The sequence below is a fragment of the Paramisgurnus dabryanus genome, chromosome 5 (assembly GCF_030506205.2).
Source record: "Paramisgurnus dabryanus chromosome 5, PD_genome_1.1, whole genome shotgun sequence".
In the NCBI taxonomy this organism is placed as follows: domain Eukaryota; kingdom Metazoa; phylum Chordata; class Actinopteri; order Cypriniformes; family Cobitidae; genus Paramisgurnus; species Paramisgurnus dabryanus.
This window is the reverse complement of record NC_133341.1, coordinates 45981188-46007780: the sequence shown is the minus strand read 5'-3', so window position 1 is coordinate 46007780 and position 26593 is coordinate 45981188. Positions and strand designations below refer to the sequence as shown.

Sequence of the window (26593 nt, the reverse complement as noted above, 5' to 3'; positions counted from 1 at the left end):
AGAAGACCTTTATTTATCATCCTGGAGCCGTTTGGATTTAATTTGTGAAGGATGGACGCACTTTTTTTGGACTTGAAGGTCGTGGACTATGGGTGGACCCCGTAACATTACATTTAATCAACTGAAAGATCTAAAACATTTTATAAAATATCCGAAAATGTGTTTGTCTGAAAAACGATGGACATATGCAACTCGGACAGCTTGGGGGTGAGTAAATCATGGGTTTAATATAATTTTTGGCCGAACTATCCCTTTAAGGCTACTGTAGAAACATGGTGGTGATTTCCATGTATGTACGGTGTATGTAGATAAAAACGACTCATTAGGTAATAAAAGCACTACAGTTCATTTTGTAAGGTCTTTATACACCACTGATAATGTAGTTTTGTATATTATATTGCATTTCTGTCAAAAGATCCTTCTAAAAGTTACACAATGCACCTTTAAGATCCAACAATAATAAAGTACATAAACGATTAAGAAGATATTGGGTAAAATTTGTAATTATAAATATGACAGCATCAAAAACAGCTACAAACCCGAAGGCTTTAAGGCCTCTAAATTCTTTGGCATTTCAGCAGGCACAAAGTTAAACCAATATCCAGCAGATAGCGAGATGCTTTACAAAATATAACGCCGACATTGCAGTGCATTGTGCGTTATTAAAAACTCAGCTGAACTCGAACACACACCCTTGTGTGTTATGTATAATCTACGTACGGATATATACACATTACTGTACGTATGCGCATAAAAACATCACTCATAAAGCACTGTAAGTGCAGGTATACAACTGCGATATGTACATAATATAGGTGCATACATATTTTCCTAAAAATGCTTATGGTATAAAAACTTTTGAAGTAAAATTGTTCTCCCTTGCTTTTCTTCAGCATGAACTCTTTCACAACAAACCACGGCAAAACTGAGAAGTAAAAATAGTTCAAATCTGGAGGAAAAATACTTCAATTCCTTGAACTACTATAAGAAAATCATTCATTACACTTACTCCCGTGTACAGTAAATCAGGTCTCCATAGGTGTACTGCACTCCGTAGTAGGCGGTGCATTAGGATTGCCCTGAAATCCATGTCGGGTCACGTCGGGAGGGTTGTCCAGCTGATGAGAAGTTTGGTAATGGTTGTACTGCGCGTTGGGGTGTTTGTAGAAACCTTGCCTGCTTTGGTGCTGATTGTTTTGATGATATTCATTACCAACACACTGGTCGGATGCAAAATTCGGACCGTACCAGGAGTAGCGCGGCCTTCCCTGCTTGTAAGTCGATCCGCCGTCTCTACGTTCGACATTCCCGTCCTGCTCATTGGTCAGATATTCGTCGAACGGGTTCCGCCCTCTGTTTCGCGACCTTTGCCTATTTCCGCGATTACCGTAGCCTCTGTTGCCATGGTTACGGCGCTGTTGGTGATGACTGTTGGACCACTGGCCCATGTTTGGGGATGGAGAGGACTGGAAAGTGTGAACAGAGTCGGTTTCCGAAAACGACTGATCGTTTGCTCTCTCGCTGCCTCCGGCCTGACTCGCAGACGGGCCCCAGATGAAGCCCCGGTGCTGAGGATTATTTTTAAAGGGAAACTGTAGCTTTCTCTCTTGAGGCGGCAGGAATCGCCCCGTGCCTGGCAAGAAAGGCCCGTTTGGGTTGCGAGGGGTTTGCGAGGAATTGAACGATGGATTTTGGTAGCGAGATGTACTGAACGGGTTGTGTCCTGACGGAGGGGTGTTGTTTGACTGATAACCAGTTCCTCTTCGACGTTTAGGGTCGTGATACTTATCCGGGTACTGCCAGCGATGGCGACCCCGCCGATACCCGGAATCCTCATCACGTCTGTTGCCCTGTGTCTCTTGGTCTTCTCCGCTAGCTCCACCTACTGTGATAATGTCTTCATCATCATCATCATTCTCCCCCTGAAAAAAAAAAACACAGGATTAAAGGATTAGTCAATTTTCTTAAAAAAAATCTGATAATTTACTCACCACCATGTCATCCAAAAATGTTGATGTCTTTCTTTGTTCAGTCGAGAAGAAATTATGTTTATTGAGGGAAACATTCCAGGATTTTTCTAATTTTAATGGACTTTAATGGACCCCAACACTTAACAGTTTTAATGCAGTTTAAAATTGCAGTTTCAAAGGACTCTAAACGATCTCAAACGAGGCATAAGGGTCTTATCTAGCGAAACGAGTGTCATTTTTGGCAAGACAAATAAAAAATATGCACTTTGAAACGACAACTTCTCGTCTTCCTACGGTCCTGTGACGCGCCAGGGCGACCTCACGTAATTGCGTAATGACGTTGAAAGGTCACGTGTTACATATATGAAACACATGTTTGCGGACCATTAAACAATAAACTGACACAAAGACGTTAATTAGTATCATTCTACATACAACAACATCGGAACAGTCCTCTTTCTCCACACTTATAAACACTGGGGCATAGTTTCGATACGTCATCCGTGACCTCTTGATGTGATGACGTACTACTTGAGGTCACGCTGGCGCGTCACAGGACCGGAGGAAGACGAGAAGTTGTGGTTTAAAAGTGCATTTTTTTATTTTTCTTGTTTGGGATTATTTAGAGTCGTTTGAAACTGCAATTTTAAACTGCATTAAAACTGTTAAGTGTTGGGGTCCATTAAAGTCCATTAAAATGAGAAAAATCCTGGAATGTTTTCCTCAAAAAACTATTTTTTCTCGATTGAACAAAGAAAGACATCAACATTTTGGATGACATGGTGGTGAGTAAATTATCTGGATTTTTTTTTTTTAAATCGATTTATCCTTTAAGCTTTGATCTATTATCTTTTTTAGCTTTTACTGATACCTCTTGATGTGGATGCAGCATTAGGCAAAATAAAATTTGCTGGAAAGAATCTGTGGACTTTAAATCAATCTTCTGTACCATTATTAACTACCATTAAAAGTTTCTCTGGCAAATTCTGGTCTTATGGACACTGAGGTCAAGTAGCACCCAGATCTGTCTAACCCACTGATATGCTCGGATACAACTACATTTTTTTAAGAGTTGAGTAGCTCGATACATGTCTGTAAAGGTGTTGAATGATGAATGTGCGATTATTACCTGCACTTCTACGGGTAATATCTTCTCCATCTTCACCATGCGGTCCCTTAGAGATCGGATCTCCTCGTCCTTCATATTATTCTGTAGCTTGACCTCCTGCAGTATATCAGTCAGTTTATCGATATGAGCCTTCAGCTCACCCATATCCGTCTTCCCTCTCCCGTTCCCGACCGCCGCTCCCGTCACCCTCTCGTCCCTGTCTCCCTCCTCCTCGCCGATGCCCACCGTCTCGCACACGTCTTTGGCCACGTTCTTCCAGCTCTCTCTCTCCTGAGGGTCTTTCTGGCCGTATGTCCGACAAAGCTCCTTCATCCTGACGATGGCCAAGGCCTCGATCTCTTGCCGCGTGTGCCGGAAGTCGCCGAGTGCCACCTCGAGAGAACAAATAAAGCAATGATTAATGTTTAAAGCTTGCTGTTTTGAGTTTTGATTGGATTATGCGTCTGTTTCCAAGCAGATTTAAGGTTGTGTTTGATATACCTCATAGCAGATCTCTTTGACAGCCTGCGTGCGAAGCTCTTCCAGGCTGAGTTTGTGTTTGGATTCGTGTGTGCCGGGCAAACGGCGTCGCTGTGGGATCTGATAAACACGCAGGGGTTCTCTTCTCTTACCACTGCTGGGCAAACCGCACTTCTTCACTATAGACTGCATCTGTAAATCAACAAACATTACATTTTAATAAACATTTCTTAAACATTTCTTAAAGGGAACATTTCACAAGACTTTTTTAAGATGTCAAATGAATCTTTAGTGTCCATATGTGAAGTTTTAGATCAAAGTATCATATAGATAATTTTGTTAACATGTTAAAATTGCCACTTTGTAGGTGTGTGCAAAAATGTTGCCGTTTTGGGTGTCATTTTACATGTAAGTGAGCTGATCTCTGCACTAAATGACAGAATGCTCGTCACATATTATACATTCATCAAATACTTTCGTTTCAAATTTGCATAATCCCAGGCTATTCACAAGTACCAATTTGTTTGTAGAATATGTTAACATTAAATAAAAAGTGAATTTAACATTTTAATTTAATTTCTGTTACTGTTATAGAGACAGAGTGCAACGTGTCATAACCTAAAAAACACACCTCCCGGGAGAAAAACAATCCATGCGTCTCCATTGACTTTATATTGCGAGAGGCCATCTCCTTGTCTTTTCTGGCTTATAACAAAAACTGAATAATGCCTAAAAGCTGTAGTGTGACAGGCTGTACAGCTAACAAGCCAAAACCCCCAAAAATACGTTTTTATAAGCAGTCGACCCCCAAAAATTGAGCATTTAAAGAAACTTGTGCAACTTTTCATAGTACTACTATTAGTAGGAAATATAGTCTGCGATCCACTTTTTTCTCTTTAAAGTTTTACAGCTTATAAAACCTTATTTCTGGGTTTTTGGGCTTGCTGTCTGTACACCTTGTCACGCAGCAGCTTTTAGGCATTATTCTGTTTTTTGTTATTTGTTATAAGCAAGGAGGCGGCCTTTCGCAATACAAAGTCAATGGAGACGTTTGGATTGTTTTCCCCCGGTGGGCGTGGTTTTCAAATTAGCATAGCTGCGTTTTGTCTCTATTGCGTGAGCATTAATTAAAACCCTTTTAAAAAATTTTTTTGCAGTTTCTTTTTTGCATTTGCCTTTTAATTCTTGCCTCGAGATAGTAGTGTAGTGAAAATGAAAGGTCAAATCATCAATTGCATTTTTTTTCCAATTTGACAAAAGATGCATTTTCACCTTGAAAATTAATGATTTCAGCGTTTCTCAAAACCAAGTACGCCGAACTCGGACTTGTGTCCTTCGTAGTTCGAACTTGCAAGTTCAGACTTGGAAGAACGAACTCCTGACGCGAAATGCATTCTGGGAAACTTCGCTGTCATAAGTCCACACAAGTCTCCTCTGATGCATCCTCGATAAAATGGGCGGATCAAGAACACATCCGGGGATTTTGTGTGAACTTGGGCTTGATGCGAACTTTGAATTGGAACAGTACTTGGGCCGCGACTGATGCCGTTTCACAAGTCCACAAGAACACAAGTACAGACAAGAACGCATATTGAGAAACGGCTTTCATTTGATTTAAAATTTTGCCACATATTTTGCATACAGTTTTCTATTATGAAAAGGTTAACCTAAATCTGGATTATTTTCATTTTTTAAAATGTATTTATTCAATTTTTTTTTATTTATTTAAAAGTGGCAGAAAAAAAACTTCCATATATATATTCCCAAAAACTGACTATGTTTTCGGAAATAATCTCGGCCTGAACCACTTGCTGTTACATGCACTTTGGATGTACTTGCACATGAATCTTCTCAAATAGCGCGTAAGTAGCGCACTGGCATCTTATTTTATTGAATATATAAATGGGCAAGACCTCAAAACACGTGGCCGGATCGCTGGCCCCGGGCCATCAGATATATTTATTGCCAAGCCCTGTTTTATTAAAGTAATAAGGCTGAGATATATTATGCATATATTCACAGTTGGAGGATGAGGGCATGGGCAATGTAAAGTCGAGTCTTACTGCAAAATAAAAAAAATCATAAAATTTAAATAAATATTACATTTAACCAGGGGTTAAATTAGGATTTGTTATGTGGGGAGGGGGGCTCTCCGAGGGGTAACATGTTTAATACTGAGGACAGCAAAGCCACTGGTGTGTTTCAGTGACATGATGGACCTCTGATAGGATTTGATAAGTATCTAATTAGTCAAATTAGTCAAGGAGGTTGTATGATTCTTATAACTTTAACTTATAAGTTTAATCTTAGATACCCCAAAACGATTTTTTTATTAGTTGTATGCTCATTAAGTCGAAGATTTTTGCATATGCATACTGTAACAATAATACACAACCCATAAAATTAAGAATAATATTTATTCATGTATGTGTGACTGTTATATAAATACAGTAAAGTTACAGGCTGCATTAGATGACAGTACAGTACAGAGAGACTGCAGTCATTAATGTTGAACAGCGTCTGTCTGACCTTCACGGGTCAAACTCTCAATGACACAGACATTTACTGCGGTAAATGGCAGAGTAATACTCCCACAGCGACAGACTCTGAGTGCCATTAACCACGTTGTGTGTGCGAGTCAAGGCAAAATCAAATAATGATATTGAATGCTGTGGTTTATAGAGTACAAAAGGTTCAGTGCGTGTTTGTGTGTGACCTTGTTGGCTGGCAATTTTTCTCGGAGAGATGAGATGAGTCTCCAGCTCTCCTCACAGGAACGTTTATCCGAGTCATCCCCGCTGTCCGAGTCTGCATACTACACACAAAGAGTGTGTTTAATAAATCAAGTATATATACACATACTGTACAGTGTATCCTGTCTTCTGTATATATTGTGAGATTTTTTTCTGGGTCAACGTTCTTGAGAAGCATGCAAGATTTTCACCCATCATTACACTTGCATATACGTTGATGTACCATTGAAGTGATTTGATTTGATGTGTAAGTTTTCTAACCAGTCTCTGTTGTTCAAGAAGTTGGTCGGCCTCCTCTTTCTCCTTACGGTACTGATTCTCAAGATCTTGCAGTCTAGGAGAAACAGTATAAATGGGTTTATGTGGTTTCAGCATTTTTTTTTTTTCGATTCAGTACAGAGATTTTGTTTCACCTCTTCTCCATCTCTTGTTTGATGTCAATGCCCTGTTTCTCCAGCAGTTCTTCCTGTGCGTAGCTCCAGTCCACCGGCTCCCCCTGCTGTTCCTGTGTAGCACTGCGCTCCCTCTCCAGTCTGGCCTGCTCAGGGTGGTTAAATCTGAACACATGGTTCTTCCCCATTACTATACGATTACCTGCAACAACAGCACAAAAGACAGTTTTCATGCATCAGTCTGATTTTATCTAGGGAAAGACAATGTCAAGATTATGAGGCTGTTTACACCTGAAAATTAAGATGCGAAAACACAACCGATTGATTTCGTAGTGTAGATACTCTTAACAAATGTGCTCAATAAAATTAACATTACCTTGTTTCAGCACAACTCCCTCAGTTATTCTCTTTCCATTGACGTACGTTTCTGCCCCAACTAATGGCTCCAGGGTTACAACCACTGCAAGGACACAAACACAGTTACAAACACTACATATTACTTTTATGTGACAAAACATTTTTAAAAGTGTCTAATAATACCAGCCATCTCAGGCAAAACAGCTGTAAGGTGGTGCCAAACCCTGACAAAAGGTATTTCCTGAAGCCAGCAGCAAATGGCTGAATCCACAAGGAATCGCTTCCTAATTAGTATGTTTGTGATTACTATACGAGGGCTATATAAGTCAGGACCTCTGGTGCGGTTAAGTTTAATTGTTTAACCCTAACTAAGTTGAGTATGTTTGTGATTACTATACGAGGGCTATATAAGTCAGGACCTCTGGTGTGGTTGAGTTTAATTGTTTAACCCTAACTAAGTTGAGTATGTTTGTGATTACTATACGAGGGCTATATAAGTCAGGACCTCTGGTGTGACTGAGTTTATGTTTCAGAATCCGCACAACGGCCGGTGTGGGCTGATATGACATTGGTAATCGAATGAATGAGTTCAATACTAACATGGGTAAATAGAATGATCAAACGTTTATCCAAATTCTATATTTACATCAATTTGATTCTTGTTACAAGACGTTTCATATCTTTGGAATCAGGTATTAAGTTGCGTAATGTTAAAACGTCATCCACAAGCACCGGAAAAGACAGAACGCGCTATAAACCTCGGCCATGCCGTTTTGGACATAGATATGTATATAAAGGCTAGATGGCTCAAGGCGGAGTCCCTAACGTCATCACCTGGCGGCCATCTTAGGACAGGGCGCTCGCTCACTCGTAGCATTGAGTTTAATGGTGCAGGTACTTTTAAATGACCATAACTTGCTCAATTTTCTACCGATTTTCAAACGGTTTGGGTTTTTTACAAACGTTATTAACGTGGCTATAATTCTGGATGCTTTAACATGTTTCATGAATTTATTTTTTATTTTTAGTATAGGTATGCAGTGTCATAGGTACATCTTTGACGTTTATAACAAACCAAACCGTTTAAAAATCGGTAAAAAATTAAGCAAGTTATGGTCATTTAAAAGTACCTGCATCATTAAAACTCAATGCTACGAGTGAGCGAGCGCCCTGTCCTAAGATGGCCGCCAAAATGCGGACGTTGCACTCAGTTGGCCAGCAGCGCGGACGAGCCATCTAGCCTTTATATACATATCTATGGTTTTGGATTCCGTCGTTGGGCCAAACGGATGGATGGGGTCATATTTGGACCCCTTACACTACATTAAAGCCACACTATGTAAGATTTTTGTAAAAACATATCCAAAACCACTTTTTATTCCTAAATTTTCCAAAGATTTATAATTCCTATTTTAAATAAGGGCTCGTCCTTTGTCCGCACTATTCTCAGTTTTCAGTTGTAAAATCTTTGGCAACACGAGAGGACAAATGTTTATGATAAAATAACCTGATCAAATGTACAAGTAAAAAACATTTCATTCATTACCTCATCCGTGAACATGATTAGCAAATTCCATCCCTGGATAGTGAAAAAAAATCTCCCATCATTCCACTCCTTCATAACATCATTACTATGCGTTCACACCAGACGCGGTAACGGCGGCAAAAACGCACTCCTTGCGCGTAGTTGGACGCTTGAGCATTTTGAGTTTACTCGCTTCATTTGCCGCGTAAAATTCTAGTAATTTGCATCATGGGAGGGGCTTCTGTGACTCTGCTTGGGCAAGCTCCTGATTGGTTAACGCGGCGTGAATATCTGCTAAAGTTAAGACTTTTCAACTTGCGCGTTTCCAACGCTCAATTAGTGTGTACTACGCTGCAGGATGCAGGGAAGTGTAACTCGTCAATGGCGTGGAAAGAGTTAAATACGCGTGCTGAATGAAATTTTCTGGACGTGCATGAGGCAGCATACTAACTCGACAATAATCTACAAATTTTTCTGCACTCTTACCTTCTTGATTCTCATTGATGTCACTGCAAAAGACACAATGCAGTTCCTTTATAAACTGACCGCTCAGACGAATATCCACATCCTCCTGACCGACCCTGAACACAAACACACACAGGTGTGAGATACACAATACGGTAAACACTACTGTAATCTACAGTGGCTGCAAATAACCCATGCCACAACAGAAAATAGTTCTGTAGCATGACTTCCTTTAATGGTGCTGTGTGTCGATTTTTAGTGGCAACTAGTGGAAGATCGCAAACTGTAAAATGCATAGAGAAGCTACGGTAGCTGTCACAGGACAAACATGTTATCATTTGAGACAATGTAGTGAGTAAACAGCTACATGTGGTCACCTGGTGACTCCATCTTTAATGTAGTAGATCAGACACTCTGACATCAGCGGATCTTCATTCAGATTCACCAGGTGAGGTGTCTGGAAAAATAAAAACACATGCTTATAAACACCTGGACATATCTTAGGCCTTTGGGGAAAAACTGAATGTGTTGTGTACGAGTGACAGGCTCACTTTTTTGGGTGAGAAGACGCCCACTGTTCCTCCATCCTCCCTCACAGACACGCCCATCTCAGCCAACAGTGACTCCCTAAAGAGTCATCAAAACTTCTTAATAATCTTATAATAATGTAAAATCTTTAGCATGTTTGAGAAGAATACCATATTGTTATTTAAATCATGTTACACAACAAAAAGGCTGTGCTCAGCTTCATTTAACCTCTTAAAACCCATCTAATCCGAGTCTATGGAATAATATTAGGCTTTCTTAGCAACAACTACTCGTTTAAGCAACACTTCATTTCTCATTAGACTGTTACAAACCGGTTCCAGTGTTTTATTCTGAAAATGCTCTTGGCATTTTGGCGTGTCATACAGATGAGATGATGTGTGAGTATCTATGACACACTGTCTGAGACTGATACATTGTTATAACCAAAAGTAACACAATTCTTCATGGATCGTGTGTGCATTCACCTCTCTTGTCGTATAGATTCAGTTTTTCTGAGTTTCTCCTCCCAGGTTTCGTTTAACTCGGCAATTATCTTCTCAGTTTCCTGTTCGACACACAGAAACAATGCAAGTGAGATTTAAACACTTGATCTACGTTTACACATGTAAAGGTTGGCTAAAAGCAATGTGCTTGACCTGATCTTTTCAATATGATAAACTTACTATAAAATTAAATTTCTTATTGACTATTTAACACACATATTTCACTATTCAAATTGGTATCAGTCAATCGCAGGTAACTCAGGAAGATGGGCGCATTTTAGAAAAAAGGACTGAACGTAACAGGACACTTTGGTTAATAAAAAAATGCTTTTAGTGTTTATTTCTTGCTTTTTTATACATTTAGGAGCTGTTTCCCAAACAGGGCTTGGGGGCGTGCACACCAAGCTTTTACGCCGGTGGCCGGCATATGTTTTCAATTGTGTCCAATGGAAGTGCCACGCTTTTCAAATATGCCAGCAGCTGGCAGTTTTTTCCACCCTTAAAGCCAGCGCTTGGCGGTTTTTTCATAGTCAGCGCTAAGTGCCCAGAATTTAAAAAAGTATTCAACTTTGGGTGAAAAGCTCAGCTCGTCAATGTCAGTTCTCACACGGCCGGCCAATGACAGCGGAAAAGGGGCGGTTCAAATATCATAACAACCAACTGGTGCATCGTTCAACGACGGATAAACAAAGCATAACCAAAGCACTCAGCTAATATAAGCTGCCAGTTGCCGCCTGCCAGGCGTTTTTAGCCACGTAAAAAGCTCCCCTTATCGTAGTACCAGACTAAAATGCATGTTTGAGCTGCATTCTTTTAAAAACATTTTGCAGTAACATATCTTAACATATAAAGAGTTCCAAAACGCGAGAAACGGCATCTAAAAAAGTTACCACCACATATTGTATCTGGTCAGTATTAAAAAATAAATTCTTAATTTTACGCAATATCCGATATACGGCATGTTATTGTGTCATATTTTCTCCCTTTTTTCCCAAAACGCGACAAACGCCACTCTTCCTCCTCTGCAGAATGCATTAAATCCACTTAACAAATCACAGCCCAGTGAGCGCACCATTACACACATTGTAAACAATAATCCCTGAATAATCACGGAATCCTTGCTTGTTCTCACACAACAGCATCAAGCTTCTGTCATGCTTCCACATTGACCCCAGGGAATCTTATGAAAAACTTTCCATTATTTTACTTAAATTCAAACGAAAATCGAGCAGGACCAAAACATTTTACAGCTGATTGCTGTCAAAAAAGTTCAGCGACGACGTCCCAAGGACGACAGCAGCAATGACAGTGCTCTTAATATACCAAAGTAAGTGTTTTGATTGATGACATTAATGTGTATACCACTAGTCAACTTAATGAATATAACATGGTACCAAACTCTTTATATATAAGTGCTATTGTTTTGTCGCAAGATGCACACCAGTATTGTATTTTATAAGTTATGTTTGTAAAAACTACTTAAATGTCCTAATATAACTAAAGCCTAGTAGTCCAGGATAAATCTAAACCGCCCCTAAATGTTTAAATCAGTATATAGACCAATTTCGTGTTTGCAAACAGAGATGACGTTTTTTTTGTGGGCGGAGCCAAACTGGTTGCAGAAAGTGACTGCTCCGCAGTAGGGTTGTGAAGTGTTTTAGCATTAAACCGTGATTTTTATGGATCCGGTGTTCTGTCGAAGTCTGATTCCCCTATGTTTCCCTTTACTGCACCGTTTCTTATAGCGTTTTAATCACGTTACGTTTATTTTTTAGATAGAGAAAAAGTTTAAATGGCTTGGCTACTGATATGCATGTATGTAATGTATATGTATTGTTCTTTTTTACTAAATCAATTATTTTTACAGTCTGAATCGCTAAAGTACATATAAAAGCAATACTATCATGTATTATATATAATAGCGTTTATTAAATATTTCATAATTTTCCTGTTTTCTATTATTTCTTCCTTATCTTACGTGTTTGTTCTAAAACTATTATAAAAGTATTATGTTTAAACATACATTAAAAAGGCCTGTTTATATATTAATAACACTTTACATCATGTGTGTGTGTGTGTGCTATATTTATATATTTATTAAGTATGTAAACATAATAATTTTAGAACAAACAGGAAGAAGACATAAGCTAAGATATAAGGAAATAAAAATAAATAATAGAAAACGAAAAAATTATGAAATATTAAAATTGTGATATTATTGCTTTTTCAGTATAAAAAACATTTATTCTGAATAAATTATAATTGTAACATGATAAAAACGCTATAAGAAACACATGGAGGTAACAGACTTCGACAGAACACCGGACATCTTCTCTACTTATTTTTTATTCTAATTATTAAAAGATTTCCAAATGATTTCCTCGCTCCATTCTGTCCGTTTAAGGGCTTATTGTAATCATAAACACCTACGTTTATCTTCTTCGACGATGGTATTCTGTAAAAATGAAAGCCATCTTTTTTGGAATTCTTATTCTGACACTTAACAGCACAACAGGACATTTTCTAGTGAGTTATCTTGCTCTTTTCACTCGTGTCTAATTCATTTCCACTGTTTTTATGCTACCGCATTGCGCGCGCAGCTTGAGGTGACGTAACTGTGACGTCTACTCTAAATTGGTCTATAGGAAGACTGTAGAAACATGCATTCGGACATACCATTCATCACACATACTACTATATAGTCGGAAAGTACATGATTTAAGATTCAACGACAGCCTTGGTTCATTGCAGATGTTGTGCAGGCTAGCCCCGCCCATTACCTGGAGTCTCTCAGCGGCTTCCTCTTTACTAATGACCTCAGTGGGACTTGTGGGCATCACGCCCTCCATCAGTGTATCCGTTGTAGCCTGATCATATGAGAGCGCTGGCTGATTCAGTGCACCCGATGGGCCTGCCAAAGCCAGATTGCCCGCATCAGACCCTGCGACAGAGAAAGAGTGGATGATGTCATCAGGGCTTAATAATATTGCCTACCGTATTCACCAGTGACTGTGTGATGTTAAGATTTATCTTTTCACACTGAGGACAATCAAGAGACTCATACGCAACTATTACAACAGATACAAACATTCAGTGATGCTCAAGAAGTCAGCACGATTCATAAAATGTCAGGTGGGTGTAAACCTATACAAAATGATTCATTATTATTTCGTCTTTGGGAAACATGTATGTATTTTAATAGCTTCTGAAGGACATTAGTAAATGAAAAAATAAGATATTTAAATAGGTCACATAAGTTTACATACACCTGACTTGTTTGTATCTATTGTAATAGTTGCGTATGAGTATCTTGGATCCAAAATGGCGTATTACGCCGAAAGGTGCAAGTTTGCATCCCTGTGTCTTTTGTGTTTACCTGAGGCAGTGATGAGGTTACTGAGTCCCTGAGACAAGAGGAGCTCTTTCAGTCTGTTTACCTCCTCCTTCAGCTCCCGGACCAGACGAGCATTTGGATCTTCATTGACCACAGCGTTACATTTGATTTGCTTTGCTCTGTCAGCATACCTGCAGAAAACACAGAGAGCGTTGAGGATCTTACAGTATTTAGATCAGAATGTGCCTCTAACGTACAGCTGTCATAAAGTGTCTTTACCTGAGAGTGCTAAGCGTTTCCTCATAATTAATATCTGCCGGACTTAAAGCAGCAATCATGGCCGTGCGAGAGTTTCCACCTTTGAAAACACAAAATTTACCATTGCTTGAGAAAAACAACAGGAAACAACATATACGGGTACGATGCAGAGCTTGTGTTCTCGTACTTCAATGGCAAAAGCCGATTTTACTTTATAGATATCAATTTCTGATATCTCTATTCTGTTGCCAGTTTGTTTGTCTAGACACAAACATACAAATTATTTCTTAAATATATACATGCATGTCCATTCATCTATACAAAGTTATTAAACACAGTTCACACACATATATGATGTAAACAAAAACTTTTATTCTGTTATAGATTAATCACGATTAATCGTTATGCTTTCCTAAAAAAATCCAGATAATTTACTCGCTCCCATGTCATCCAAGATGTTTATGTCTTTCTTTGTTCATTCAAAAAGAAATTAAGTTTTTTGAGGAAAACACTCCATATAGTGGACTTTAGTGGACGTCAACAGTTTTAATGCAGCTTCAAAGGGCTCTATATCAGGGATATTTAAACTTTTTGTGTGTGTGTACCACTATTTGTAATCAAGAATTTTCGTGGACAACCTCATAATACTCATAATAAAATATGTCTACACAAAGTCCTAAATTTATCTGCACTTCTAAATAGGCTTACTAGCACTAAAACTATAACTGGTCATCACATCAGTACAACAGATTTTTAAAACCTATGCTTAGAATATATTTTATTAAGAAAAAAAAAAATATTTTTTTATATTTTATTTTGCCTTTACACGGACCACCTGCAGTACCCTCACGGACCACTAGTGGTCCGCGGACCACAATTTGGGAATGGCCGTTCTAAACGATCCCAACCGGGGCATAAGCATCTTATCTGGCGAAACAATTGCCATCTTCACAAAAAAGGACTTTTAAACCACAACTTCTCGTCTTGCACTAGCCGTTTGATGCGCCAGCGCGACTTCACATATTACGTAATCACGTTAAAAGGTCACACTTTACAAATGTGAAAGCATATATGTATGATCCTTTTTAACAATAAAATGAGACAAAGACATTAATAAGTATCATTCGACATACAACAGACCCTTTTACATCCCACATGATCAAATAGCCTGCGCGCACTTTTGGCAACAGATGTGGTGTTGTTTCCCAGTGATTCTAACATGTTAGCAACTCAGAAAGTTTATCAAAATGGTTTCCCAGCATCAAAATGTCTGGTTGTTGCGTTTGGTTGCACTAATATAATATACTGATATACATATATACCATATTTTCCGGACTATAAGTCGCTCTGGAGTATAAGTCGCATCGGTCAAAAAATGCGTCATGAAGAGGAAAAAACATATAAGTCGCACTAGACTATAAGTCGCATTAATTTAGAAAATTATTATTCTTTTTGGGGGCATTTTGTTTGTTAAGTCTTTCTCTGTTGTCTTTAAGTTAATGTTTAACATTTTTTTTTTAGGAGTAGGCTAAAGGAGCAACATATAGCGCACTCTCGTGGCTGTGGATGGTAATGTTTTCTTTTGGTTCATGTTAGTCAGTATGAATTAATTTTGACATATACGTCGCACCTTACTATAAGTCGCAGGACCAGCCAAACTATGAAAAAAAGTACGACTTATAGTCCGGAAAATGTATCTGCTAACGTCTTTTATCCACTCAACTACAGTACACATATCTGGTAGCTGTTGAAAAAGTTGATAAGTCAACTTTTTAAAATAACTTTTTCTCTCTGTGTTGCTTCACTGCTGATTCTTGCCATACTTCCGTTGCCAAAATGCGTGCGCATACGTTGCCACGTCTTCATTGTGTACAAACAGTAAAAGGGTCTACAACATCGGAATGGTCCTTTCTCCACTCTTGTAATCACTGGAGCGGTAGTTTCGCATAGGTTATGCGTGACCTTTCGACATGATTTTTTTTTGCCGAAAATGACAATCGTTTTGCTAGATAAGACCCTTATGCCTCAGTTGGGATCGTTTAAAGCCCTTTGAAGCTGCATTGAAATGGCAGTTTAAAACAGCATTGACACTGTAAACTGTTGAGGTCCACTAAAGTCCACTATATGGATAAAATCCTGGAGTGTTTTCCGTAAAAAAAGCTTAGATAAACATAAACATCTTGGAGGACATGGGGGTCAGTACATTATCAGGATTTTTTTTATAAAAGTGGAATAATCCTTTAATGACTACGAGTATACAACCCAAGTAAAACAGCAAGAATTACCTAAATTCTCCCTCAATAACCATGTGAGCACCGAGTCCCTGTAAGGTATGAAGTCTGAACGTCTCTTCTTTGTGCTTTGCTGTGGAAAAGAGTGCAACTGTTACACTTCAGCAAGATCTTGAAGGAATAATTCACCAAATTATACCATAATTTACTCGCCCTCATGCCATCTCAGATGTACATGACTTTCTTCCTTTAGTTAGACACAAATAAATTATTTTATATTAAAATGCCATCATATGCACGTTTACCGCTTTTATCTGTATGTTTACAATTATACCATACATACTGATCACTATTTAAGCTGAAAAATGAATTGTTGTCTCTCACAAATGTATCATTTTGCTTTAGAAGACATTTATTAACCCGCTAGAGCTGTGTGGATTACTTCTGTAGGTATATTTACATTAAAACTTGCTCTTCTCTTTCAAAAGAAGCATTTCTAAATCTGGTTGTCATAAACACATGAGTACCGTCCACTCCAGTAACTGGTGAGAGGCAGATGACGTGAACTTCACTGCTTTGTTCTTATTAGTAGTCGCTCCCGAAAGTCGCTCATAATTTGCATAGTTAAACATTTCCCAACTTTGTCGCATGACTGGACACACCCCATCCAGTTGCCATTCTGTCACTCTTGTCACCAGAAGTCGCCAAGCTTCCATTGAAATCAATGGCCGTTTCTCAATATGCGTTCTTGTCTGTACTGGTGTGCTTGTGGACTTGTGAAATGTCATTAGTCGCGGACCAAGTACTGTTCCAAATCAAAGTTCGCAACAAGCCAAAGTTCACATAAAATCCCCGGATGTGTTCTTGATCCACCCATTTTATCGAGGATGCATCAGAGGAGACTTTTGTGGACTTATGACAGCGAAGTTTCCCAGAATGCATTTCGTGTCAGGAGTTCGTTCTTCCGAGTCTGAACTTGCAAGTTCGAACTACGAAGGACACAAGTCCGAGTTTGGCGTACTTGGTATTGAGAAACGGCTAATGAGATTGCGTTGCTCTGCTACTTCTAGTCGCTGCTAGTCTGAATGCAGCTTGTGAAGGATGGATGTTGGAACTTTTTTAGTGTTGAAATCAGAAGCACCATTTACTACCATTAAAAAGCTTAGAACAGCCAGGACATTTTTGAATATAACTCCGCTTACATCACATCGAGAATGGTTTGAGGCGAGTATATCATGGAGTAATTTTCATTTTTGGCTGAACTATCCCTTTAAGAAAATAACATGATGGCATCTTAGTAGAATATTATTTATTTGGGTTCAACTAAAGAAATGAAGTCACATACATCTGAAATATCATGAGGTCAATTATGAGTCATTTTTGAATAAGCAAATCTTTAAAAATAAGAGAAAAAGTGGAAAGAAGACACAGAATGTAAACAAACCTAAAGAGCTTTTAAATAAAAATACTTCTCACCATATCTGCCAGGGCCGAGATGACTTTTCCCAGTGTTGTGAGAGATTTATTAATATTGGCTCCTTCCTACAAAACATACACATGTCAGACTCCCTTTTTGCATGATTTAACCCTTTAACTGCAGATACAGGACACTGACCTTTAACCTCATGCCTTTAGCACCAGATGAGTCTGCTCTCTCACTTCCAGCCAGATCAACCAGACTGATCTTACTCACCTGAAACCAACCAGATAAAAATAAAAGTAACTCGATTAGGGCTGGAACGACGCGTCGACGTAGTCGATTACGTCGATTACGTAATTACGTCGATTTGCCGGAAATGCGTCGATGCGTCGCACTGTTTACATTTTGAAATGAAGGCGGCTTCAGCTCCGACCGGGTGATACAAGTGTTATACCAAACAGACAGAACGCGATCAAAAGTGTGGGAATACTTTAAGCAGAGACCAAATAAAACACATACTGTGTAAAACTGAAATGGCATACCACAGCAGCGCAACACCTGTGTATGATCATCTTAAAAGAAGAAAACCTGGAGCTCTCCGACCTCAAAATGACGAGACGTCAGCGTAAGAATTTGAACTATTACAGTAAGTTTTTATACTTACTCTATAAACAATAGAATCAATACATATTGTGCTTAATACAGCTGCGTTTACATCTTCGTTTAATACGAGCTGCGAGACGCCTGACAGACGTGACATTGCATCGCTTCTGGGCAGTATGTTGAAACAGTAAATAAAGAGCAGGACATGTTTTTATATTAAAAAGTTATGAAATAATAAGTTACTGTCACATTGAGAACTGATAGGCATGTGCCCGCGTGCACTGAAAGCCAGCTGGCAGTGCGGAGTTCCCAATGAACGTCTTTTTTGCGAATATGTGCGCAGATATTACAGAAGCTCGTCTTGTAAGGTATTCCTGACATGCGTTTATTTAAAGTAACAGCGGCGTAAACGCTGTTTATAAAATATTAGAAGATCATACTAACTGAACTTGTTTTTTACCCGGAACTTAAGAAAAGTTAAATGTTAAAGTTAAATGAGAATGCAGTACTACTAATAGTAATAATATTAACAGTAATAATATAACCATTACATCTTATATAAGGGTTCATGAATCACAATGAACTTATTTTTACTTCAGTCTGAACTAATGCTGAGTTAATGCATGTACTAATCATAAACTAATGTTTAAAATATTAATATATGCCTATTTTATTGTTTAAGGTGAATAATGCCTCTTTTAAAGTGGCACTGCCACTTTATTTTTCATGTTGAACATTTTGGTTTGTGTGTTTGTTTAATTAAGAAAATGCTTAAATAAAATGTTGGCGTTAATGGCAGATGTTACATTTATTATTTGTTGGGGAATTATATGTATAAAAAAATCATTAGACTATTCGATTAATCGAAAAAATAATCGATAGATTAATCGGTTGAAAAAATAGTCGATAGTTGCAGCTCTAAACTCGATGAAAGTACATCTTAACCACAACAATCCTATTTATAAATGTATACACTCCACTTTTTTAGAAAATCTACTCATTTTCCAGCTCCCTAGAGTTAAACATTTGATTTTTACAGTTTTGGAATCCATTTAGCTGATCTTCGGGTCTGGACGTACCACTTTTACCATAGCTTAGCATAATCTATTGAATCTGATTAGACCATTTAGCATCACGCTCAAAAATAACCAAATAGTTTCGATATTTTTCCCATTTAAAACTTGACTCTTCTGTCAGGATTCCAAAACGGTAAAAATCAAATGTTTAACTCTACGGGAGCTAACAAATTAGCATATTTTCAAAAAAAGTGGAATGTCCCTTAAAATATGTATCATATGGTGTCAAAAAGACGTTAATATAATTTTAACTTCATTTGTTACACTGGAATTGGCAGGTGATGTATAGCAAAGTCTCTTTTGGGTAGTCGCGCCACTAGGCGGCCATGTTTGCAATGCCTTTGGGGAGTTATTTCAGTCATGCAATACTAGAGTCCCATCTACTTAAATGGGAAAAGACAGATCTCTCTAAAACCGTGTATTAAAATCACAATTGAAAAACATAATGATTTGTTCTTTTAACTAAAAGGAGGGACCTTTGTGACCATTCATAGTAAAAGGAGTGCTTAATCTTGTTATCCGATATCTTTGTGTATAGTACATTGCACTCTGGGATACAACACATCATGCAGGGGGTGCTTATATTGAATAATGCACTTTTTGACAAATGTAATAGATCAAGCGGCAGAAATAGTATGAAAAGTACAGTATGTTATTTCGAACACACCCAACAAGTGTCTTTTAACACACACACACACACCTTTTCAGTGTCCAGGTTGGTCATGTTGTCATGTCGGCGCTGTGTGAAGAGGATTGTAAAGACCGCATGAGAACGACTGCTGGTCTCGTTCATGTTAGTAGCAGCAACCGTCCTATAAATGACAGACAAGATACAGTTTTTAAAAAATGCAAAAACATAAATGCTCCTTTTGCAAAGACAGTTATGAGTAAATCATTCATACGTCGACTCCCTTGAGTGTCCACACTGTGGAGCTATAAATCATTGCTGTGTTTGTTCGATCACCTGACCAACGCATGACGTGTGTTTATCTAATCTACAGTCTGATTACAGTAACACATTACAATGTTCACAACACCAAATGTCTTTGTTTCTGCCAAATATTTTACCTTCTGCCTGTTAAGATTCAGCCCCTTGGGTCCCTTCCCAAAAGTGAACAATTGCAATTCAAAAATCAAAGCAAAATGTTTAATTCTCAGCATTCTCACAAGAGTTTCAAGTTTATGGGTTGTGGATATTGTAAGAGTAATTTCTGAAATGCTTTCGCATTCCGCAAGGGTCCACGAATGGGGCATGACACAAATTTCGTCATCAGAACAGTATGCATGCACTGTACGTGTACCGACAAACCGCGTGTACTTGTTATGCATAGATCAATTCTGTGAGTTGACCGTGCGCGTATGTTTGCAAATGCGTAAAAAAGCAAACTATACTCCAGGCTTAATAATACCTGGCTTTGTTGCCAGTGTCCATAAGGTCAGCAATATCACTGAAGTTGGTGACAGCCATTTTGGAGAGGTCTTCTACGTAAGGTCCCATTATAGGATGTTCTCTCACCCGCAGGGACTCCCGGCTCTTTGGGTTCAACAGGTCTCGTACCCGCTCGCAATAAATCTCCATGTACGAGACCTACCAAGAAAAAACATTTCTTTAAGTCACATGATATTAAAGTAGCAATCCGTTTGCCTCTCTGGCGCCATCTCTGTTTAAAACATAGAATTGCAGGTCACTTTACTTATCTTTACATGTAAACAACTGAAAAACAGAGGAACACAGACATACCTCTACAGAATAGGACAGGTCAGGATCAGTGTTAGATGCTGTTTGTCTAAATAAATCTTCACACATCTATGGGACAAATAATATATGGAGATAAGACAGACATAAGAGTAAGAAAGTTTATACACACATATCATTTTGGACCATGTTTCTTTTCATATAAATACCTGTGGTATAATGCCTTGCTGACCAGGTTCTTGTTTTCCCATCATTGTGTATGATTTTCCTGCTCCAGTTTGTCCATAAGCAAAGATACACACATTATAACCCTCAAAGGCATGAAGCAACATCTCCTCTCCAATGTCTTCGTACACCTTCCTCTGAGACGCGAAGGACGGATCCTCCTCCTGTAACAAGATAAGCTTTTGATAAGCTTGGTTCATGCATGTGTCCCATTTGTATGCATTTGCCAGGTCCATGTACAGTTCGTGTGATGCATATTTCCATACAAATTTCATGCTTTGTGTGTGTAGGTCGCACATGTGCATACAGAAGAATGTAGTACGACGCCCAGGAAATGCATTGCATTTTGTCGCAATACAATCAGGTCAAATATCAAGTCAAATAAACGATGCTTTGCAAGGCTGTGTGTTCGACTGTGCACGTACGTTCATGTACACGTAAAACACTAACTATACGCCGGCCTTTATGAACAGGGCTGTATCTCAATTCACTTAATTCACTTAATAATTGTACGTTATCTAACGGAAACTTTCCGCCTACTTCAACACGTGTGTACGCACATGAATTTGTTCTTCTACTTGTTCTTTTGTGAATTTGGAGTGTTTTACATGAGCATCCGCGTGCACGAAGTTGGCAATTTGCATAAAACACGCCCATCCAGCTCCATATAAGGGCTTTCCGCGGTGCTGCTCCACTGAAAATTTTTAGAGCAGTTTGTCAACAAAGCAAAAGAGCTTGAAAAAAAATCCATGATCATATTTATTATCGGTATTATTCTGTTTTGCTTTGCATTTCTTATTTGGGAGGTTTTGCTGTCACTGAAGGAAGCCAGTGCTCTCCTCCGACCGGAGTAACATTAAAGAAGTATTGGATACTTTAACAAATATGACATTTAATAATATGACAGAGACGCGCATCTGTATCTAAAATTAAACAGACAGATCATCAAGTGATTGACGTTGGGACTTCTCATTTCATTTACATGCCGTTTACCATATATTCCAGACTATAGACGGTTTCAGCAGTAACAACATAAACAAGCGGCTGTTGTGGTCCGCACGTAACTTCCGGTAAATCCACTAAGAATAAAAAACAAAAAAGTTCTTTAAACGTAGTTTATTTATATAACAAGCAAAAAAACAACACATAGATTACCTAGGAAACCAAAACATTTGTTATTTTCGACGAGGCATTTGTTCAAGAGATCAGTTTAGCAACTAGTCAGTCCATTAAAAAAACGAAACCGGAAGTAAAGTTCGGATCCAGACGTGTATCGCGTCTGCGCACGTGCGTCCGATGAAACCGTCTATAAGTCACACTTTTTTTCATAGTTTGGCTGGTGCTGCGACTTACAGTCAAGTGCGACTTAGAGACAACATTACCGTCTAAAGCCACGAGAGTCCACTATATGCTTCTCCTGTATTTATGTAATTCAATGAATTCAGTGATGTGGAATTACGAGCCTGCGAACTTGATTCGCGTTGGCTTGTTCAGTTCATTTAGACTATCCAGCCTTCCAGGTATGTTCTGTATGCTATGGTGTATCGTGTAAATAACTGTTTGTATTACGTTAACGTACGGAAACCTAAATAATATATATAATATAGATCATGTTTATATAATATATAATAATATAAAATATAATAATGTAAATGTTATATGGGTGATTCTCACGAAAACTTGGTTGTAAAAATGTCAAGCATGAAAATGTAAAAATTGCTTAAATTTACTTTTTTTTCCACCAGACATTAGAAACAAAGTCTGAAGTATATGGGAACATTAATTTAAAAACTTTTACTTATCATTTAACACTTTTTGTAACATAATTTCAAAAATAAGTCCTAAAAAATCTCATTAACGCAACAGTCAGAAAACATCAACACTGTTAGAAAAGCTAATATATTTTCACATTTTTAAAACTTGATTATTAATAGTCATGCACAGTAAATTGAAATTCTGAAATAATATTTATTTTAAATTTAACGTTTTTTTTATTTTGTTTTATTTAGCTCATATACCGCAACACCTTCCACTATTTACAACTATTTTTTTTTTATATTTCGAAGAAACCTGACACATTTTTAAAATGACATGACAAACCTGAAAGAAAATAATTTGGAGATTCTGCACATGCATTTAAAATCAAAGTATTATGCTTCTATTAATTAAATTAACATTTAATAAGCATCTGTTGCGGTAATGATACATAGGTTTCGGAAATTAGGTTAATTATTTCGGTAATGAGAATACGTATACTAGCCTGAGATTTTGTTAAAAACAAATTTTAAAGTAGAAAGTCTGATAATATTTACAGCATCATGCGTTCAACACTCTTAAAACGAATGTGTTAAATTAACACATCTTGTGTCTAGTTAAGGACAACACATCTAGTGTGTTGTTTTTAATTTAACACATCTCTGTGTTATTTTTGGAACAACACACGTTGTGTTGTTTTAACACATCTTGTGTTGTCCCTTTTATTTTTTATGAACTTAAATGACACATAATGTGTTAAAAACAACACATAATGTGTTAAATATTTTAACACAAAATAATGTGTTAAAATTAACACATCCTGGATGTGTTAATTTTAACACACTGTTTTGTGTTAAACTATTTAACACATTATGTGTTATTTTTAACACATTATGTGTCATTTCGTGTTGATTTTGAGTTCATATAAATAAAAGGGACAACACAAGATGTGTTAAAACAACACAAAGTGTGTTGTTCCAAAAATAACACAGAGATGTGTTAAATTAAGGACAACACACTAGATGTGTTGTCCTTAACTAGACACAAGATGTGTTAATTTAACACATTTATTTTAAGAGTGAAGTTCAAAACTGTTTTATTGTGTAGTCTTTGAAAAAAATATTAAAGAAAAAACATGAGAACAGGAAGGCTGAAATAAGATGGTCTTGATGACATATGCTGCCTACAAATGTGAGCTCTGAAGGCTGCAGCCATCAGATTGAGAAATGGCCAGCTAATGTCAGCTGGATATCACAAAACATTTGTGTAAATAAGATGAAAAATATTTCCTTGCTGGATATGATTTGGTCTTCTGACCTTTTACCATTCTGTATCTGTTTCGATTAGAGAGAGAGAAACCACCAAACCACCGCACCACTGACCACATTTACACACTACAGACGCTAGTCAATCAACACGTTCATCATAAAAACAAAGGCAAAGTTTATGCATGTTTCGTTGACTTTAAAAAAGCATTCGACTCGATATGGCACGACGGCTTATACTATAAAATTCTACAATCAGGCATAGGAGGAAAAGTATATGACATCATTAAATCCATGTACTCAGAAAACAAGTGCGGAGTTAAAATCGGTGACAAAAGAACAGAATTTTTCAGTCAAGGGCGTGGGGTGAGACAGGGCTGTAACTTGAGTCCAACTCTATTTAACTTATATATTAATGAGTTAGCAGTGTTACTGGAACAATCCAGCACACCCGGTCTCATCCTAAACAACTCAGAGATTAAAGCTCTTCTGTATGCAGATGATCTGGTGCTATTGTCAGACACTGCACAAGGTTTACAGCAACACCTGGACCTGCTGGAGAAATACTGTCAAAACTGGGCCCTGACGGTCAATCTGAAGAAAACTAAAATTATGATTTTCCAGAAAAAAGCAAGATTACAGGATAACAGATACACATTTACTCTAGGAAACACTGCACTAGAACACACCTTACACTACGACTATCTTGGGTTAAAAATCAGCGCATCAGGCGGTTTTGGTCTCGCGGTAAATGCACTTAAAGAGAAAGCTAGACGAGCATTCTATGCCATCAAAGGCAAATTTAAACAAACAGACATTCCTGCTACAGTTTGGTGTAAAATATTTGATAGTGTAATAATGCCCATAGCTCTGTATGGTTGTGAGGTTTGGGGTCCACAATGCCTAACAGATTACTCCAAATGGGACAAACATCCAATGGAATCCCTGCATGCTGAATTCTGTAGAAATATTTTAAGAGTTCAGAGAAGAACACCTACTAATGCATGCAGGGCTGAATTAGGCAGATATCCCCTAATAATACACATCCAAAAACGCTCCCTTAAATTCTGGTCACACTTAAACTCAAGTCCCCCGAACACACTTCAATATGAAGCCCTTAAAACTCAAGAGAAGAGACCTAAAACCAGTCCCATCTGTCAACTGGCTCTAAAACTCCAGACCAGAACTAATAAACGCAAACAAACCACAATAAACCAAATCATTAAAGAAAGTCAAACTTTATATTTGGATCATTGGGATAATGAAAGTAAAAACCAAAGTAAACTAGAATGTTATCGGGCACTAAACAGAAAATACAGTCTGTCAGAATATCTCTCCACTGTTAGAGATGTAAAGCAGAGACGAATCCTCACTAAATACAGACTCAGTGATGACAGTCTGGCAATAGAGAAAGGCCGACATAGACAAACATGGCTCCCAAAAGAAGAGCGAATCTGTGTCCATTGTGACAGTGGTGAGATCGAGACAGAGACACACTTTCTCCTTTACTGTGGTAAATATAAAGAGCTTAGAGAAAAACACTTTGACAAAATCTCAAAGCTCATACCAGAGTTTCATAGCTCTTCAGACTCAGATCAAATGAAGATGTTACTGGGGAAAGACAGACACCCATCAGTTGCTGCTAAATTCATTTATCAGTTACACACCATCAGAAATAATCCACAGCCCTGATCTTGTACAGTATTTTTATTTTACCTCTCATCTGCCCCCATAAATGTACATTTGTATACTTCATATGTTTATATTTCAAAGTCTACTTTATATTGTAAATATCCTCTGATTCTATTTTATTTTGCAGTAGTACTTCATCCATCACCCAGCACCTTAGCTTAATTGCACCTTAATGTTTGTTAATATTGTGTTATTGTATGTTTCTCGTTTTATGTATAATGCTTTGGCAATATTGTAAGTGACACAATCATGCCAATAAAGTTCTTTAAATTGAAAATTGAAATTGAAATTGAGAAAGAGAGAGAGAGTGAGAGAGAGAGAGAGAGAGAGAGAGAGAGAGAGAGAGAGAGAGAGAGTGAGAGAGAGATTCAATTGAAAATTGAAAATTGAATTGAGAGAGAGAGAGAGAGAGAGAGAGAGAGTGAGAGTGAGAGTGAGATTCAATTAAAAATTGAAAATTGAATTGAGAGAGAGAGAGAGAGAGCGAGAGAGCGAGAGAGCGAGAGAGAGAGAGAGAGAGAGAGAGAGAGAGAGAGAGAGAGAGAGAGAGAGAGAGAGAGAGAGAGGCTGTATCCGAAAGTTTAGACAGCTGACTTGTTCCCTCGCTGCCTTATGAGACAATGACTTTGGCTGCATAATGGCAGCTCCGAGAAATGCTTTAGGACAGACTTCATAGGCAGCAAAATTGAATTCAGGTTGAAATGTAAGCAGCCCTCTCTGTGTTCCGGGATGTCGCAAATCTGCTTGAGGTGCGGAGGTCTGATCGACCCACCCAATTCACACGAGCTCTGTGTGCTCTGCTTGGGGCTTCTCCACCCAAAGGCGGCAATTGTTGGCTCAGGGTGTCCCTTATTGTGAGGATCTCCCGATGAAGGTGCTCAGGACCCGGCTCAACATCGCCCTTGGAGGTTTCTTACTGCAGTGTTCCACTGCCGGCAAAGAGCTGCTGGTGGTCGT

General features: G+C 38.2%; 1 protein-coding gene across 1 annotated transcript in view; it reads right to left on the bottom strand.

Moving 5' to 3' along the window:
- Positions 1–204: 204 nt before the first annotated feature.
- The window catches only part of kif1ca (kinesin family member 1C, a), a 49847-nt gene continuing 23458 nt past the window's right edge, over positions 205–26593 (bottom strand). Inside the window, exons 4-24 of the mRNA XM_065284429.2 lie at positions 20909–21088; positions 20745–20810; positions 20413–20591; positions 19704–19815; positions 17520–17597; positions 17381–17446; positions 15959–16037; positions 13695–13773; positions 13458–13606; positions 12862–13022; positions 10064–10143; positions 9602–9677; positions 9428–9507; positions 9072–9166; positions 7080–7163; positions 6725–6905; positions 6573–6645; positions 6275–6373; positions 3580–3750; positions 3100–3471; positions 205–1922 (exon numbers count right to left, since the gene is read on the bottom strand). Of these exons, the coding sequence (XP_065140501.1) occupies positions 1026–1922; positions 3100–3471; positions 3580–3750; positions 6275–6373; positions 6573–6645; positions 6725–6905; positions 7080–7163; positions 9072–9166; positions 9428–9507; positions 9602–9677; positions 10064–10143; positions 12862–13022; positions 13458–13606; positions 13695–13773; positions 15959–16037; positions 17381–17446; positions 17520–17597; positions 19704–19815; positions 20413–20591; positions 20745–20810; positions 20909–21088 (3357 nt within the window). The 3' untranslated portion in view covers positions 205–1025. The remainder of the gene's footprint in view (positions 1923–3099; positions 3472–3579; positions 3751–6274; positions 6374–6572; positions 6646–6724; positions 6906–7079; positions 7164–9071; positions 9167–9427; positions 9508–9601; positions 9678–10063; positions 10144–12861; positions 13023–13457; positions 13607–13694; positions 13774–15958; positions 16038–17380; positions 17447–17519; positions 17598–19703; positions 19816–20412; positions 20592–20744; positions 20811–20908; positions 21089–26593) is intronic.